This window comes from Equus quagga, chromosome 4 (genome assembly GCF_021613505.1).
Source record: "Equus quagga isolate Etosha38 chromosome 4, UCLA_HA_Equagga_1.0, whole genome shotgun sequence".
Lineage (NCBI taxonomy): Eukaryota > Metazoa > Chordata > Mammalia > Perissodactyla > Equidae > Equus > Equus quagga.
The window spans coordinates 139787745-139804017 of NC_060270.1; the positions used below are offsets into that span (position 1 = coordinate 139787745).

Consider the following 16273-nt stretch of genomic DNA (forward strand, 5'->3'; position numbering starts at 1 on the left):
ATGTTCATTTATTTGAAAGTATTCATCTCATTTTCTGAGCATGATAACATAAGACAGCACAACCAGTGGTTGGTTATTTATTAGAAAACTATAAAGATTTTCAACACCGTAGAGTCTGGCTCTCTCTCCCCATCAATCCATTGAAATCACTCTCAATAAAGCACCAATCGCCATCCCATTGCCAATTCCAACATCCTCTTGCAGGCATTATTAGTCACTGTTCAGTGGCAGAGAGCAAAATCCACTCTAGCTAGTTTAAGCAGGAACAAATTTATTAGACCATATTAACAGGCTTACAAAATCTTAAGGGAGGCTAAGAAAAACAAATTCTTGGATAAGCTCTCAGGAATGATTTCCCAAGCCACACTATAGGACCAGGCTACCAAAGGAGCTGCTGCGACTTCTTTGTGGGAAGTTTTCGGCTCCATAGCCACGTGACAATGCCCATATCAGGAGCCACCATAATTAGGAAGGGGCCACAATCAGGAGGTCACCTCTAGTGCAGCCAACTCCACAGCTAGCAGTAGAAGCCACACTCCCCCCCAGAAACTATCCATGGCGCATCTGCCAGAATGGCCACAGGAAAAGCCAGCACAGCTTTAGTCCTGTCAGAACAAACAGTCAAGTGTAGCCACTGTCTCAATCCCGTTTCTTACATGATATGGCTGAACTTAAACCATACCCAATACATGGACAGCAAGGGAATTATGGGAAGTTTTTAGCCTTCCAGGCTCCACAGTTCACGGGGACACTCCACAGGGTGGAGGATTGGATAAAGCGGGCTAGTGCACCATATACACCGCGGTCCGTGTCTTCCTGAAGCCCTTGACTGCTTTTGACACTGTTGACCTCTCCCTCCTTCGTGGAACTCTTTTCTCCTGATTTCTATCATAATACTCTCTCCTAGTTCTCTGATAGACCAATGACTTTTTCTCAGACTTTCTCCTGGGTTCAACTTTTTTTGCCTGCCCCTTAAATGATTGTGTTCCTAGGAGAATTGTTAGTATTTTTCTCTATTTTCATTCCACGTCTTTTCTTCTGTTCTGTCTCTACAGACACCCTGGGCATTCTGATTCTTTCCTGAGGTTGCAAGTACCTTCAATAAGCTGAATGTTTCCCAATTCTACATCTCTACTCCAGATTTCTCTTCTAAGTTGCAAACTTTTTTTTTTTTTTTTAAAGATTTTATTTTTTCCTTTTTCTCCCCAAAGCCCCCTGGTACATAGTTGTGTATTCTTCGTTGTGGGTCCTTCTAGTTGTGGCATGTGGGACGCTGCCTCAGCATGGTTTGATGAGCAGTGCCATGTCCGCGCCCAGGATTCGAACCAACGAAACACTGGGCCGCCTGCAGCGGAGCGCGCGAACTTAACCACTCGGCCACGGGGCCAGCCCCCTAAGTTGCAAACTTTTATACTCAATTATCTGTCAGACATCTCCATCAGATGTCCCAACTGAAGCTCAGTATTCACTCCTCCCACCCCTACCCCTACCGCTATATCTGTTCTTCCTTAATTCTCGTCTTGGTGATGGTTACCAACCCCACCTAGTTGCTAAGCTCAGACACTTGGGCATTATTCCAGACACACCCTTCCCATTAATCCTCCGTGAGTCCTACTCAACCTGCCCCCTTAACATCCTTTTGTCACTCCCTTGTCTCCATCCTTTTGAATATCCTCTAGTTTAGGCCTTTACTATCTCTGGCTCAGACTGTCACTGGAACATCCACACTATGGCAAGAATAATCTCTCTAACCTGTAAATTTGTCCTGTCATTTATCAAGTAGCACTTCTCAATGGCTCCTCCATCACCTAAGGGTAACACCAAGTTCCTTGGCCTGGCATATGAGCTCCTCCAAGATCTGGTTCATGTCTGTGTCTCCAGAGCTTGGACTCTGGGGTCAGGCAGACCTCATCTTTGTCTCAAATCTCCCATGTACTAGCTGTATGACTTTTGGCAACTACTTAGTTTTCTCATCTGAAAAATGGGTCAACCATTGGGGTTATTGGGAAGATTGAGTGGGACAATGCAAATAAAACATTAGCATTGTGCTTGGCAGACACTAAGCACCAAATAAATGTTAAATGGTAGTAGTGATCAAAGAAGAACCAAATAAAAGGAGAGAGAGTCCATGGTCATGGATAGGAAGACTCAATATTGTCCAGATCTCTTCTTCCCAAATTTATCTATGGATTCAATGCACTCCCTATAAAAATACCAGCAAGTTATTTTTTTGATTCTAAAGAATCTCAACAAGCTGATTCTAAAGTTTATATGGAGAGGCAAAAGACCCACAATAGCCAACACAATATTGAAGGAGAACAAAGTTGGAGGACTGACACTACCTGATTTCAAGTCTTACTATAAAGCTACAGTAATCAAGACAGCGTGCTATTGGTGAGAGAATAGACAAATAGATCAATGGAAGAGAATAGGGAGCCCGGAAATTGACCCAGATAAATATAATCAACTGATCTTTAACAGAGGTGCAAAGGTTGTCTTTTGCTCCAATACAATGGAGCAAAGGTTGTCTTTTCAACAAATGGTGCTGAAACAACTGGGCACCCACATGCAAAAAATGAATCTAGACACAGACCCTGCACCCTTCACAAAAGCTGACTAAAAATGGATCACAGACCTAAATGTAAAAGGAAAAACTGAAACTCCTAGAAGATAGGAGAAAATCTAGATGACCTTGGGTTTGACAATGACTTTTTAGATAGGAAACCAAAGGCATGACCCATGAGAGAAAGATTGACAAGCTGGAGTTCATTAAAATTAAAAACTTCTGCTCTGCGAAAGCTCTATCAAGAGAATGAAAAGACAAGTCACAGATTAGGAGAAAATATTTGCAAAAGACATATCTGATAAAGGACTATTATCCAAAATATACAAAAACTTCTTAAAACCTCATAATAAGAAAAGAAACAGCCCAATTAAAAAATGGGCAAAAGACCTTAACAGACACCTCACCAAAGAAGATAAACAGGTGGTAAATAAGCATATGAAAAAATACTCCAAATCATATGTCATCAGGGAGATATAAATTAAAACAATTACTCTATACCTATTGGAATGGCCAAAATCTGGAACACTGACAACACCAAGTGCTGGTGAGGATATGGAACAATAAGAACTCTCATTCAGTGCTTGTGGGAATGCTAAATGGTATAGTCACTTTGGAAAATAATTTGGCAGTTTCTTACCAGACTGAACATACTCTCACCATACGACCCAGAAATCGTGCTCCTTGGTACTTACCCTAAGGACTGAAAACTTATGCACACAAAAAACCTGTACATCGATGTTTATAGCAACTTTATTCATCATTGCCAAAACTTGGAAGCCACCAAGATGTCCTTCGGTAGGTGAATGGATAAATAAACTGTGGTACATCCAGACAATGGAATGTTATTCAGCACTAAAAAGAAATAAGCTATCAAGCCATCAAAAGACATGGGAGAAACTTACATGCATATTGCTAATCAAAAGAAGCCAATATAAAAATATACTGTATGATTCCAAGTGCATGACTCTGGAAAAGTCAAAACTATGGAGACAGTAAAATGATCAGTAGTCACCAAGAATTGGGGGAGCGGAGGGGTGAATAGGTGGAGCACAGGATTTTTAGAGCAGCAAAAATTCTCTGTATTGTACTACAATGGTGGGTAGAAGTCATCATACGTTTGTCCAAACCCAAAGATTGCACAGCACCAAGAGTGACCCCTAATGTAAACCATGGACTTTGGGTGATTATCATGGGTCAATGTAGCTTCACAAATTGTAACAAATGTACCACCCGTTGGGGGATGTTGATAATGGGGAAGCTGTGCATGTGTAAGGGTAGGGGGTATGTGGGAAACCTCTGTACCTTCGTCTCAATTTTGCTGTGAACCTACAACTGTTCTGAAAAATAAAGTCCATTAAAAAAAGTTGCAGTAGTGGCAATAACAGTTGTACTATAGTAGTAACACCAGGGGTGCTGTCACTACTGTTACTAATAGCCTTTTCCTCATAGCCTGTTCCTTCCTTTACCAAAATTTTGACATGCCCTGAAAACCGTCTTTTCTCATGCCTCCATGTTGTTTCACTTTTGTTCTCTCTGCTTGGAATGCCTTCCCCTACTACTCTCACAGCATTCTCCCCCTGAAAACCTCCTCCTCATCCATAGTAAAGTTTTAGATGAAGCTTCAACACCCATGTGAAGCTGTCTTCAACTCTCCCAGGTGGACTTTGGGATCTATCCCTTCAGACTCCCATGCCTCCTTCCTCAGACTCACAATCGAGCAGTGACCTCATTGGGCCATAATTGTTTGCAGGCCTGCCTCCTCTATATTCGTAGCAGTGAAGAAATCCAGTTCTGTTCATTGGTGTGAACATAGTACCTAGCCTGGTATTTGCATACAGCAGGTGCTCAGTAGTCACTGATTGGGTGATTGCATTAAAGATGTCACACTAGTAATGAAGAAGCACATCAATACGTACACAAGTGAAGAACAGAATAATTGTGGATGTGACAGCATGCCACCATCCCTACGTGCTGCTGCTCCCATGAAGTTTTTGCTAACACTTCCGGTGTCATCTGTGCTGTTAGTAACATCCTGAATGGCACTGACCATACCTTGTCGTACATCACTCTTGAATTACTTCATTTCTGATGAACGTTCCATGACGTTAAGGATCATCCCACATCTCAGAGAATCTAGTGTGCTGGTAGCCCACCAGAAGAACAACAAGCATATAGATGCTACCTCTAGAGGAACCAGAACGTTGACTGCTGTCATTGGGCCAGGCCAGTTCTAGATAAGAGAGCTCCAAGTCTTCACATGCAGTTTGGTGGCCACAAGAAGAAGGTTAGTTGTAGGCCTCTAGAGCTGTGCTAGAGTACATAAGCATAATGTTTTTCCAACAACCACAATTAATCATCTTCAGCGTCCTTCTGGTAATCATGTTAATTCTTCCTCCATAAAAAATAGGCTAAGAACAAACAAAACAAACCTTAAATTGGAGTAGTGGAGGACAGTGCTTCTATCCTTCACTTCTTCTTCCGTGCCTTTTACTCATCCCCTATCTGACGCCATCCTGGCCTGGGCTCTTTGTTAGAAAGGTCAGTGGTTTAAATCGAGGTTTTTTTCCTAATGCAGGGGATTCTCAGTCTCTCTGCAGTTGCCTTGAAATTTGTGTGTGCCATCTTCACCCTTACCTAGGTAGCTCCCTGGGCTGTTGCCCTTTCAAGTATCGCCAGCCATATTGGGGAACTATAAAGGGGTTTGCAGGACACTCTCTGAAGGGCCTCCTGTAATGATTCAATGCCAGGAATAGTCTTTCTTACCCTAAAAGAGCATATCTACTTGCTTTGCAACACCTCCCCCAGAAAACCCTCCCTACACACACCGCCCAAGCCCAGATGGCGGTTTTCTAGAAAGCTGGGATATTTGGAAGGAAGAAAATAACTTGCAGGTTGGGTACTACCTAGAAAAAATTCCCTTACTGACACTGTGTTTACTGGCAAACTCTCCCTGCCCCGCATTATGAGGGTCCAGGTTTTTTATTTACCCTTCCCATGCCCATTATATGAGAACTACCCTAGCACACGAGCAAGCACATGAGTGGTCCACAAAACCACATGTTGGCGAGAACAGGCTGTGTTCAGGTGACGTGAACAGGATGTATGTGTTCATCCTGGTTTTGGTTGGTGTGATAGATACAGAAGGACTATATACAAAGTCTTTACATTCATGAAACTAACACACTTTACTGAGAACCTACTGGGGCCAGACACTGCCCTTCAGAATCTCAGAGGCTAATGGAAGAGACCCAAAGAGAGATGAACACAGGAGGTGCATAAGAAGGGACAAAAAATAACACAGACCAACCCCAGATAGAGAACGGTCCATCACTCCTCTGTGGTCGTGCGTAAGGGAGGGAACCATGGGAGGTCTGGGTGGGGGAGGGCTTCATGGAAGCTGTGCAGGAGAGAGTTGTCTGTCACCAAGCCCTGTTGGTAAAGAAAGCTTTCATGGAAAAGGGAGTTTTAAAGATACGGTCTTCCTTACAGCTAGGAGGAGCCTCAGGAGACGTGATGCATGAATGTATATGGGATCCTGGAACAGAAAAAGACATTAGGTAGAACTTTGAATAAACTATGGCTTTAGTTAACAACAGTATATCAAGAGTGATTCATTAATTGTAAGAAATGGACCTCCCTAACATGAGGTGTTAGTAATAGGGAGACTGGGTTCAGGCTATGTGGAACTCTCTGTACTATCTTCTCAATGGTTCTGTAAGACTAAAACAATTCTAGAAACTAAACGCTGTTTAAAAAGAAAAAAAAGCAGTCTCACAGCCTACAGAACATCCCTGGTGTAGTGACAGGAAGGAGTCAGTTTGACAATGACCCTTTTTTGAAAGAAGTGACTTTGTTGTTAAACGCTGTGTTTGTGGCTTGATCATCCATTCCTACAGCGATCCTGGGTGTTGCATGCTCTTCCACGGTGGATTTTTGGCAGGCAGCCCCAGCATTTGTGCGCTGATTATAATTTTGAGATGCATTGTCAGTACCCAGGGTGTATAACGGATCTTCATCTCTAATTACTTCTCTCTCCACAGGTGTCTGGAATGGGTCCAGATGGGAGCGCACACAACCTCCGCTTTGAGGGGATGGAGAGACAGTACGCATCCCTACCCAGGTAGGTCACTGAGGGCTCTCCCATCCCCAGCTCACCCCAGATAAAGAGGATCTACATGAAATAGAACTCTGGCATTGAAATAGGGACCACGGTATAATCTGCTGCAACCCTATTGCCATCTTCAGAACCGTGCTCATAATTGAACACTTGTGGGTTATTTTTTAAGGGAAGAAAATAGTATATCATTGCAATTGAACATGTCAGCAAGAATATTGGATCATGAATGGAAATCCTAAGCCATTGCTATAAAAGTGGTATTGAACATCCTGCACCAAGCTTAGAGACAATAAAATAGCAAATCCTCTGTCCTAGGAGTTACCCGCGAGGAAGGGCGAGCCAAGCTTAACCTTGGGGCTTCGTGCGGGTGTTAAAAAGCAGGAGAGAAATGTGAGCCTGGGAAAGTGTTCTTGGCTTGATTTAGAATCTGACCGTGTTCTCTAGGCCATGAGCAAATATGGCTATGAGGCACAGAAACGGCAGGCAGAGCAGCCGCGCGGGAAAAGGCTTGGAGATTCTGGCCTACCACGATCCGCTGATGCTGTAACGAGACACCCCTGAAAATGAGACACAGTGCTCTTATCTGTGAGATGAAGAGTAATTTTATCTGCGATGGGTAGCTCATGACAAAGAGGAAGGCTTTCCAAGATCATGTACAGTGGAGAGAGTAGGGGGGTTAAATGAGTCAGGAGTGTGAGAATTAGTGAGTTTGGAATAAAAACCAAAAAACCGTGAATGCCAGCTAGAAAACTGAAACATTATGGAATGTCTCCTTTTAAAGAGAAGGGGAGGGGCGTGCCCAGTGGTGCAGCGGTTAAGTTCTCACGTTCCATTTCGGAGACCCCGGTTCCCTGGTTCAGATCCTGAGTGCGGACCTACACGCTGCTTGTCAAGCCACGCTGTGGCAGGCGTCCCACATACGAAGTAGAGGAAGATGGGCACAGATGTTAGCTCAGGACCAGTCTTCCTCAAAAAAACAAAAAAGGAAGAGAAGGACTCCAAGCAGAGCTTCTTCATCACCAAAACTGAGTTGTTAGAGCGCTAACTCAACCTGGAGTTGCTAATTTTGGTTGTAGGTTGACTGCACTTCTGCATGTGAATTTACAGAAATAACATCCTGAATATCACCCTAGGCATGCACTCAGTGACATCCGCTCTTATAAATAGTATGTTGATTTTCAAAAGTAATAGAATCTCAAATCTAGCACAGAACCAATTTTTAACACTGATTGGGCAGGATACCAAAAATATAATATTTTAAAAGCATCTACACAACTGTATTTTATTTATCTCCCTGGTTTCTTTTTTTATATGATGTCTCATAGTTTTTCTCATCCTTCATTTCTTTCCTGTCCCTATTTTTCCCTGGCCTAGAATTTTGTTTTTATTTGAAAAAATGGAAGTAGTCTCCAAAATTTCTTTTAAATATAAAGTTTCTGGCTTCCAATGTTGAAGTGTATGGAAATTGTGGTTAAGGCAGATGGGAAGTAGTATGTTCTTCAGAGAGGGAAGAAAAAAGGAAAACTGGAAACAGTTTCACGTCTTCCTGGCCAGCTTGCACTCAGACTTCGGAAATGGGTTTTTTTATGCAAATCATAAGCACATCGAAACATCGAAAATTCTATAAATTTCAGTCATTCATTCATTCCCCATATATCTATTGATCATCTGTGTGGCAGGCCCTGGCACTATGCAGACTGGAGACGCAGTGCCAGCCCATCCTCAGAACTCAACTCTCTAGTGCAGACATGGGAAATCACCTCTTTATGACAGTGCAACAGATGCTGAGATTAGCATTTATAGCGTAAAGGCCTCTGGATTTCCAACTCCTATTTATTTTTACTAATAAGCCCTGAAATACTCAATCACAGCTGACTCTAAACGAGTCTATTTTAGGATTAAACAGTGCAAAGGGAGTTTTCTGACAAAGGCAGTACATTCATGTTGTAGCTCTGGAGCCAACATCACAATATATGAATCGACAAAACCCCGCCAGCCCGGGAATACAACTGTAGTTGAAAGGGAAGCATCTTAGACGGAAAACAATTTTGACCAACGGTCCACTCACACATGCAACAACAGAAGGAGTGATTACTGCTCGTGCAAACAGACCTTTGCAGCTACCTGGCAACCTGAAGCAGCCACGTTGGAGGTGAAATAGGGCTCAGACAAATGTGTGAGAGCCCCTGGCACTGGTTTTTCAATGGGGAGGGGGCTCAGACTTGAGGCTCCATCTCAGTTTCTAAAGGGGAGATGCAAAGCGCCCTCCTCAGTGTGCTCTGGTCCATGCGGGGTTCCATATTCACCCATGAGGTGCAGAAGGCAGAGGCAGGCACACTACTGGCTTCTGGGAAGGGCTGCAGACTCGGCTCGGTGTGCAGGCGACATTACCCTGGTTTTCTAGTCTCCCCACCCCAGGAGATTTTACTGGCCGTTTAATTGAATTACAGCAGCTCCACTGCTCCCTCCCTTTGCCAGGAGAGTGAGGTGGGCACATCTCTGTAGGCACCGGATCCCCCTCTTCGTCACAGAGGCAGGGAGCTTTAAAATATTTATGGAGTTAAATTTTTAATTAAAAATAACAATAATTCTATCTATAGGATAGGAGTCGGTGGCCAGCCTTACAGGGGACTTATTATGCTGCTGACTGATTGGGCTCCTCTGTTGGTGGAGAGCATCACAGCGATTTCTAAGATAAACTCAACAGTGTTGACTTACATGCCAAATTGGGAGCCATCGATGCAGACAGAAAATGCCCCCAGCGCATGGAGCTGGTGGGAGCCCCGGTCAGTCGAAGGGCACCCTGCTATGCTTTCAGGGAACTCTGTCATCTTTAGAGCAGGCCCATGCAGGCTAAATGACACTTCACACAATAAGGCCAGTGCCCCAGCTGGCCCAGGAAGGAGACAGTGCCTAGCACTCAGTAGTTAGGAGATGGCCTAAGGCTAAGGGCTAAGATGTTAAGTGTTATTGTTAAGCAATGTTGAATCTTCTGCCTCTGAAGAAAAATGACTTTATTTCTTTTCTCCTGAGGGTGCTGCTTTGGACAGCAGAGCGCAGTTGCAGTACAAGCTCGTTAGCAAGCAACCACGCTTTTACCAGGGCCAGCGCTCTACCATCCCATCCAGCCCCCAATTTTCATTGGTAGTAAACAGAATGAAATCAGCATTCCTTTATTCTTGCCTGACACAAATTATTACTCACCCTGCATGAGAGGGAAGCGGCTGTTTCCCAGGCTGCTGTAATGTGTGAACATCAGTGTGTGTGTTTTTGCAAACAGCTTCTTTTCACTTCAGCCTAGAAGCCCCTTTCAATTCTCCAGGGCCCCATGCTGATTTTACAGGCCTCCTCACGGTCAGTCCTTCAGCAGCCAGCTCTCTCCTCTCCCATCGCCAGCCTCCATCATTCCCACCTGGCCCATCCCTGGCCCCCTGGGATCCCATTATCCCTTCTCTGCAGATGGCTCGGAGCATCGGCACATGATGTTGCTCTTCCGGGCCTGTAATCAAGCTTTGAGTCCTAAGGAGGGAGCGAAAGGCCTCCGCCTCTCTTCTGTGGTCCCACGTACGTGGGCGGCGAAAGGTTGCTGGAGAAACTCATAAAACTGCATTTATTGTTCCACCACAAAATTCACATCACCAGCCCCAGCTGGGCCCTGCTGCCGTCCAGAATTCCTCTCAGTCGAGCTCTCGACTCCCTTGACTGTCCCACAGCGGCCGTTCCAGCCCTCTTCCACTCTCCGTAAGTTCTGCAAGGATGACTAAGCCCCTACCCAGTCTCCAGGGCTGACCTCACTTCCTCTCCTTTACGACCTGGAGACACTCCACATTCACTCCCCAACTTCTGCTCCCTACGGCTCAGACGCTGTCTTCACTAACCCACACTTCCCAGGGGAGATGGGAGGGCAGGACTTAGAGTCAGGCCGTAACTACAGCCCCATCTGTCACTTGTCACCTGTGAGATCGTGGACAGGTGATCTAGCTGCTCCAGGCTCAGCTTTTTAATCTGCAAATTGGGGATGATATTAGGGTCTCTGTGTAGTGCCAGTACGAGTATTAAATATAATAATACAAACCCTTAGTGAAGAGCCTGCCTGACATAGCTTGAGGATTTTTTATGTTGTTAGCGCTTTTTAATTTTATCTCAGGGGAAGACATATTCCTTTCTTTAATGAGTCAAACCCTTGCACAGCGCTCCTTCTCACTGGCTTCTCAGGGACCCTGCACCATTGACTACCCCCCTCTCTCCGGCTCCCCCCACCTCCATCCTCCTCCTGCTGTACATGCACAGGCTCAGCCGCACAGTCCACTGTGAATCCCACGGTGTGGAGAAGGGGAGAGCCAACAGCTGCATGGAGACGGGCCGGGGCTATACCCGAGGCTGAAGGATTAGCCAACTCTGGGAAGGACCAGTGGTCCAGATGGTGAAGGCAGGAGGACAGAGCCAGCTGAGATGATCGAGTGACAAGCTGTGCTGGGACCTGCTGGGTGACAGCAATCCTCATGGACAGGGAGTTCATGTAAGGGATAGAGGATGCTGACTCGGGCTGGGTCAGAGGCCACAGCCCCTACCAACAAGACAGGTTCAGGCCTAGGGTCTCCCCGCTGGTGGAGACTATACCCAATGTGAGTTAACCAGGATGACTGAGTGTGATGCTCCAGCTCCCAGGACAGATATGGGGTGGCTCCTGTTGGCTCAAGATGGGGCAGAGCAGAGCATGCAGCTGTAATGATCCACAGCTGAGCAGAGTTCGGGCGGCAGCGCTACCCCATGAAGCTGACTCTAGTCCATCAGGGAAAGCAGAGCCCTTCTCCCACCCCTCCTTCCTCCTCCAATTCCTACAGTTCCTACTTAAGGAAAAAGCGGCCTATACCTGTTGGCTCTATTTCCACACCAGCCACCAACACTGCAGGCTCTTGCCCCAGGCTTCTGACTGCACCGCTGAGACTGCCAGCTGGTTCTGCCTCCAGCCGTTTCCTTTATGGAGAGTCTCTCTGAGCAGCCTCCGCCATTCCTGTGGATTCGGTTCTCATCACTGCGATGAGGACTCCAAAATGAACCTGGCTGACCTTCAGAGCTCCCTTTTATTGTGATCCCAGTTACAGCTGCCTGTTTGACATATCCATCCTTCTACCTCCAAGACACCTCAAAGTCCCCAAGCCCAACCTGAGTCCTTGTCATCTTTCTTCAGCTCTTCTCCCTCTTAACTTCTGTCGCATGTGGTTGGCACTTTACCAGTGCTGCTGCAAACACCCTGAATTAGATCACCATCCTTTGCTGCCCCTTACGACCCCCGGGGGATTATAAATCTCCTGAAATAAGGGAGATTATTTTATACCCTTCTTTTTTTACACCCATCATCAGGACCTAACATAGGACCATGTATATAGCAGGTTTTAATACAAATTGGTGTACAGATGAGAATAGATTTGTTTTTACATAAGTAAGTTATGGGAAAGAATTCCTGCCAAGCTTTTGTGACCATTTATTTCAGGACCCTGTTTTCCAGTCAAAGAACTGACTTTTCAATGAGAATGTCTCTTCCCTGGACTCAATAGAAGTCCACACTTTACGCAGTTAACCCGTCTTGAGCACTTACTGTGTGTCAGGCACTGTTCTAAATGCTCTGCGTCTCCTGGCTTTCTTGTGCTCACAGCAACCCTGGGACTCAACAGCAACCCTATCATCATCCCAATCCCACAGGCAAGGACACAGGCTTAGGGAGATGAAGTGAAATTGCCCCAGTTCAACATCCGGAAGGGGCAGAGGCGGGATCTGGACCCATGCAGTCTGGCTGCGAGTTTGCGCATTTAACTTCCGGGGTTCGGGTTATCCAGCTCAGGGTCAGACACAGACTCTGCAGTCACCACACCCGCTCATCTTGTTGGCTCATCTGCTTGTCTCTCTCACTAAACTGGAAGTGCCGCTGAGGACAGGCCTTAGTCATCTTCGCACATGGCACCGAACGTTGCTAATACACAGGTTAGGCGTTGCCTTTCAACCGTCTCTGTAATGCTGCCATAAAATCAATTCTCTTCCTGTTCCCTTGGGTCCTTCCCTTGAAATATGAACAGTTTAGCGCATAATTGCTAGATGAACATTAAGCAATATGCTTTGCCTACCGAAAAGAAAATCCTGTTTTGTTAGAACACTCCTGAGAGCTGGAAAAGCAGTATCTGGAAATTGGTACTTGGTTCTTTAAGATTAAGAATAATACCTACCCAGAAGTGAAGAGATGACAGTGAATTTTGTGGTGAAAAGAATCCCTTCCCCGAGACGGATGGGGACAGAGACCTGCTCGGCCCCCTGCCTCCCAGTCCTTGCGTTGCTCTGACCCGTGCTACCTAAGTTATTGAGGGCGAAATGTCGCTCGGAACATCTCCAGGGGCTTTAACTTGGCTGTATAAAGGGAAGCAACATACTCGAACTGCTTTGTGGTAGAAACAGCAACTTTAGAAGGAGCAAACAGCTTATTCTTGCTTCCTAGGAACCCAAAATACACTTGCTTTCTAAGAGAGTTTCCAGTGTTTTGGTGCTGGGGGGGGGATTGTGTTCAGAGCAGGGGAATGCGCCGTAGGAACACACTGGCGCTGTCACATTTCTGGTGTTTCATCTCGTCGGCTCCAGCTCTCTCGTCCACATATGTCCTTGCCATCCCCAGAAAGACTCCAGCCACAAGTGCAGGCTGACTCTGAAGCTTGCAGCACCCATGCTCCCTCTGCGTTCCATCATCCCCAAAAGCGTTTTGTCTGGGCATCGTCTGCATCCTCAGTTGTTGTTCGCCTCACTGCTTACAGACACTCTCCCTCTCTGATTTCGCTCGTTCCTCCTCCGGTTAGCTTCTGCTCTGCCCACAGCGATTGGGTTTTCCTTTGCCAAACTGGCTTTGTTTTACAGCATTTGCTAAGTGGATGATGGTAACATTCATGTTCTGCAAAGATTTCCACCAATGCCAGTGTTCTGGTCTCTGCTGACACTAATCTTGGTAGTGACTGAATGAGTTCTGTGAGCACTGAGCAATCAGCTCCTCAGGTGAATATGTGTGTGTGGGAGTGTGTCCCGTGGGAGTGGGGGTTCAGCCATCTGGTCTGTCGAAGTTGACAAAGTCTCCACACTGCCTAATTGAGTGCTTCTCTCTGCCACGTGCCCGTTTGTCAAGGAAGATGCTTTCCAAGCATCTCTGTACCGCTCCCTCAGTCACAGCGGCCAGCTGAACGTTCAGCAGGAGTATGAGGCCGTGTCAGCCACAAATACTCTCTCTCTGCAAGTCTGTAGACAGGGACTGTCGCCCATCGTCTAGATAAGGCGAACCATGGCCGGTCTCTCCAGCACCTTCTTGGTGCACAACTTGATCTGGACAGCCTTTTCTTGCCCTGAAAAGCCACCTTTCAGAGCTCATAGCTGTGACTGTGGCCCTGACTCCAGGGATGCTGGTATGAGCTACAGAGCTTGTCTAGATGGTCCATGTCCACACAGGACAGAGTTTAAGGCCTTTTGAGAATCAGTGAAGCTCTTTACCCACCAGGTCAGACTTGCCATCCTTTCTCCTTGGGCTCCCCGTGTTGGAAACCGAGTCTCCGCTTCCCCCACCCGCAGAGTCAGCTGCCTGTTTGACTGGCCCCCCTGACACCACCTCACTCAATGCAGAGGACAAAATGATGAATTAGCAGAGACTTAATTCTTTGTGAGATTAAGATGTCTCCATTGTCAACTCAAACTTCCTGAAAAATGCAAAAAGCCCGAGCACGTAATACAGCCTCAAGATGCCAAACAGCTGAGGTCGGGGGTTAATGCTACTGCCATATCATTTTTATGTCACTTAGTTCCTTGGATAAAAGTCCATTTTAATGAAACTTTTCATCATTTCCTCATAGCCAATATATCCTCAGTGCCAGTTAGAATATTTGATATTAATTATTCAGTCAAAGGCTTCCATTATGAGTTTAGTTAGAATATTAGTGATTTAAAACATGTTAAGACCCATTACAGTACTAATGTCTCCAAAATAGTTTTAACTGAATCTTGATGGACCTTATATATTAAATTCTATAGATTTTTGCTTTTCCTTCATTTTCCATAGAAAATTCTAAACTGTTACATATTTGATGGTTAAGTACTGTTTTTAGAGGTAGAGTATGTGCCTGCTATTTCAAGAATGCCAGATCTGACATTACCTTGAACTTGAGACACACTAAGCTTGGTAAGCTGACTTCGTGTTTGCCCTCTTGTGTATATTTAAAGGAGTTTAGCATTTCTCTCCCATTTCTCCAGCCAAAAGAGAAGAAAAGATTATTTTGTGCCTAGACAGCTGCTTAGAGAGTTGCTGTATCTCTAATTTCTCACATTCTTGGTGGTTCTTGATGTTTTCCTGTTGTTTTGTCCTTCCGCCATCTGCCTCCAAAAGCTCGCTGCGCTGGAATTGTGGTGGTGAGTTTCCTGACTGTGCTGAACTGTTTTGCACGATGCACCATGTATACTTTGCATCGCCTCCCTCTGTCTTCTGCATCTTTCCGGCCATTTGCTGATGTCCCTCCGCCCAAGGTCCTGGCTTTGCTGTGCACAGGTTTTATCCTGGCAGAGACACTCGGAACAAACCAAGTGTATGAACTTAGAATATCTGGTTTGTATGTGTGTGTGAGGTCTGTGCTTTATGATAATTTAAAATGACGTTACATCACTAAAACATGCAGGCATCTTGGATGAAAAGCGAGTGCCTCCCCAAATGCACGAACACATGATCTTATTCAACAGGAATAATTAAGAGTGAAATCAGTGGTTTAGTTCCCATTTTTATGTACCAAAATCTGCATGCAAATTGTTTAGAGATGTCATGTTTACTCCTAAACTAGCCAATTGTGTTTGAAAAGAAAATAAACTAAGAACGATTAAGGCAGAGGAAGTAAGGGAATGTCGTCAAATGTATTGAGCGCCTACCACGTGCTCTGCCAGGCATCGAGCACCTACCATGCACTCCCTCGCGGGTCGAGTACCTACCATGTGTTCCATTGCATGTTGAGTACCTACCACATGCCATGTATTTTATACACATTGCCTCATTTTATCCTCAGCATCCGCTGGATAGTAGTCACTATGATGCTCACTTTGTAAAAGAAAACATCCATCTTCAAGGTGGCAGAATGCGAATTCAAACTCAGTTCTTTCCGGTTTCCAAGGTCTTTTTTATTCCACTTTATTGTACCACTTGATATCATCCCACACTGACAAGTTAGGGAGAGGTTGGAATTCATCAGCTTTTTTCTTGAGTAAACGAGTTCATGGGAAGGAAGATATCTTAGACCATGTTAAAAATACATCCATGTTCATTGTCTTTTACAGCTCCAAAAAAAAAGAAAAATGTTGAAATCTGTGGGTCATGAAAAAGTAATAAAATAGAATGAGACAAATTGCAAGGAATTTGTGGGAAAAAAGGGAAATACTTTTGAAGCATATCATTTTTATTTTTATATCACTATGATGTTTTCCCTAAGTAAAAACAAGATGGCTCCATTCTCCATGCGACAATTATCCTGTGCCTACTGGGAGCACAAACGTGGTTGAAATGGTCTGGGCTAGGTCTGTGCAGGCAGAAC

At 45.2% G+C, this 16273-nt stretch overlaps 1 protein-coding gene across 4 annotated transcripts in view; it reads left to right on the plus strand.

The window, feature by feature from the left end:
• The window catches only part of PARD3B (par-3 family cell polarity regulator beta), a 915243-nt gene that overhangs the window by 857640 nt on the left and 41330 nt on the right, over positions 1-16273 (plus strand). For all 4 annotated transcript variants that reach the window (XM_046658143.1, XM_046658144.1, XM_046658145.1 and 1 more), the window contains one exon: positions 6607-6686. In XM_046658143.1, coding sequence (XP_046514099.1) covers positions 6607-6686 — 80 coding nt within the window. The remainder of the gene's footprint in view (positions 1-6606; positions 6687-16273) is intronic.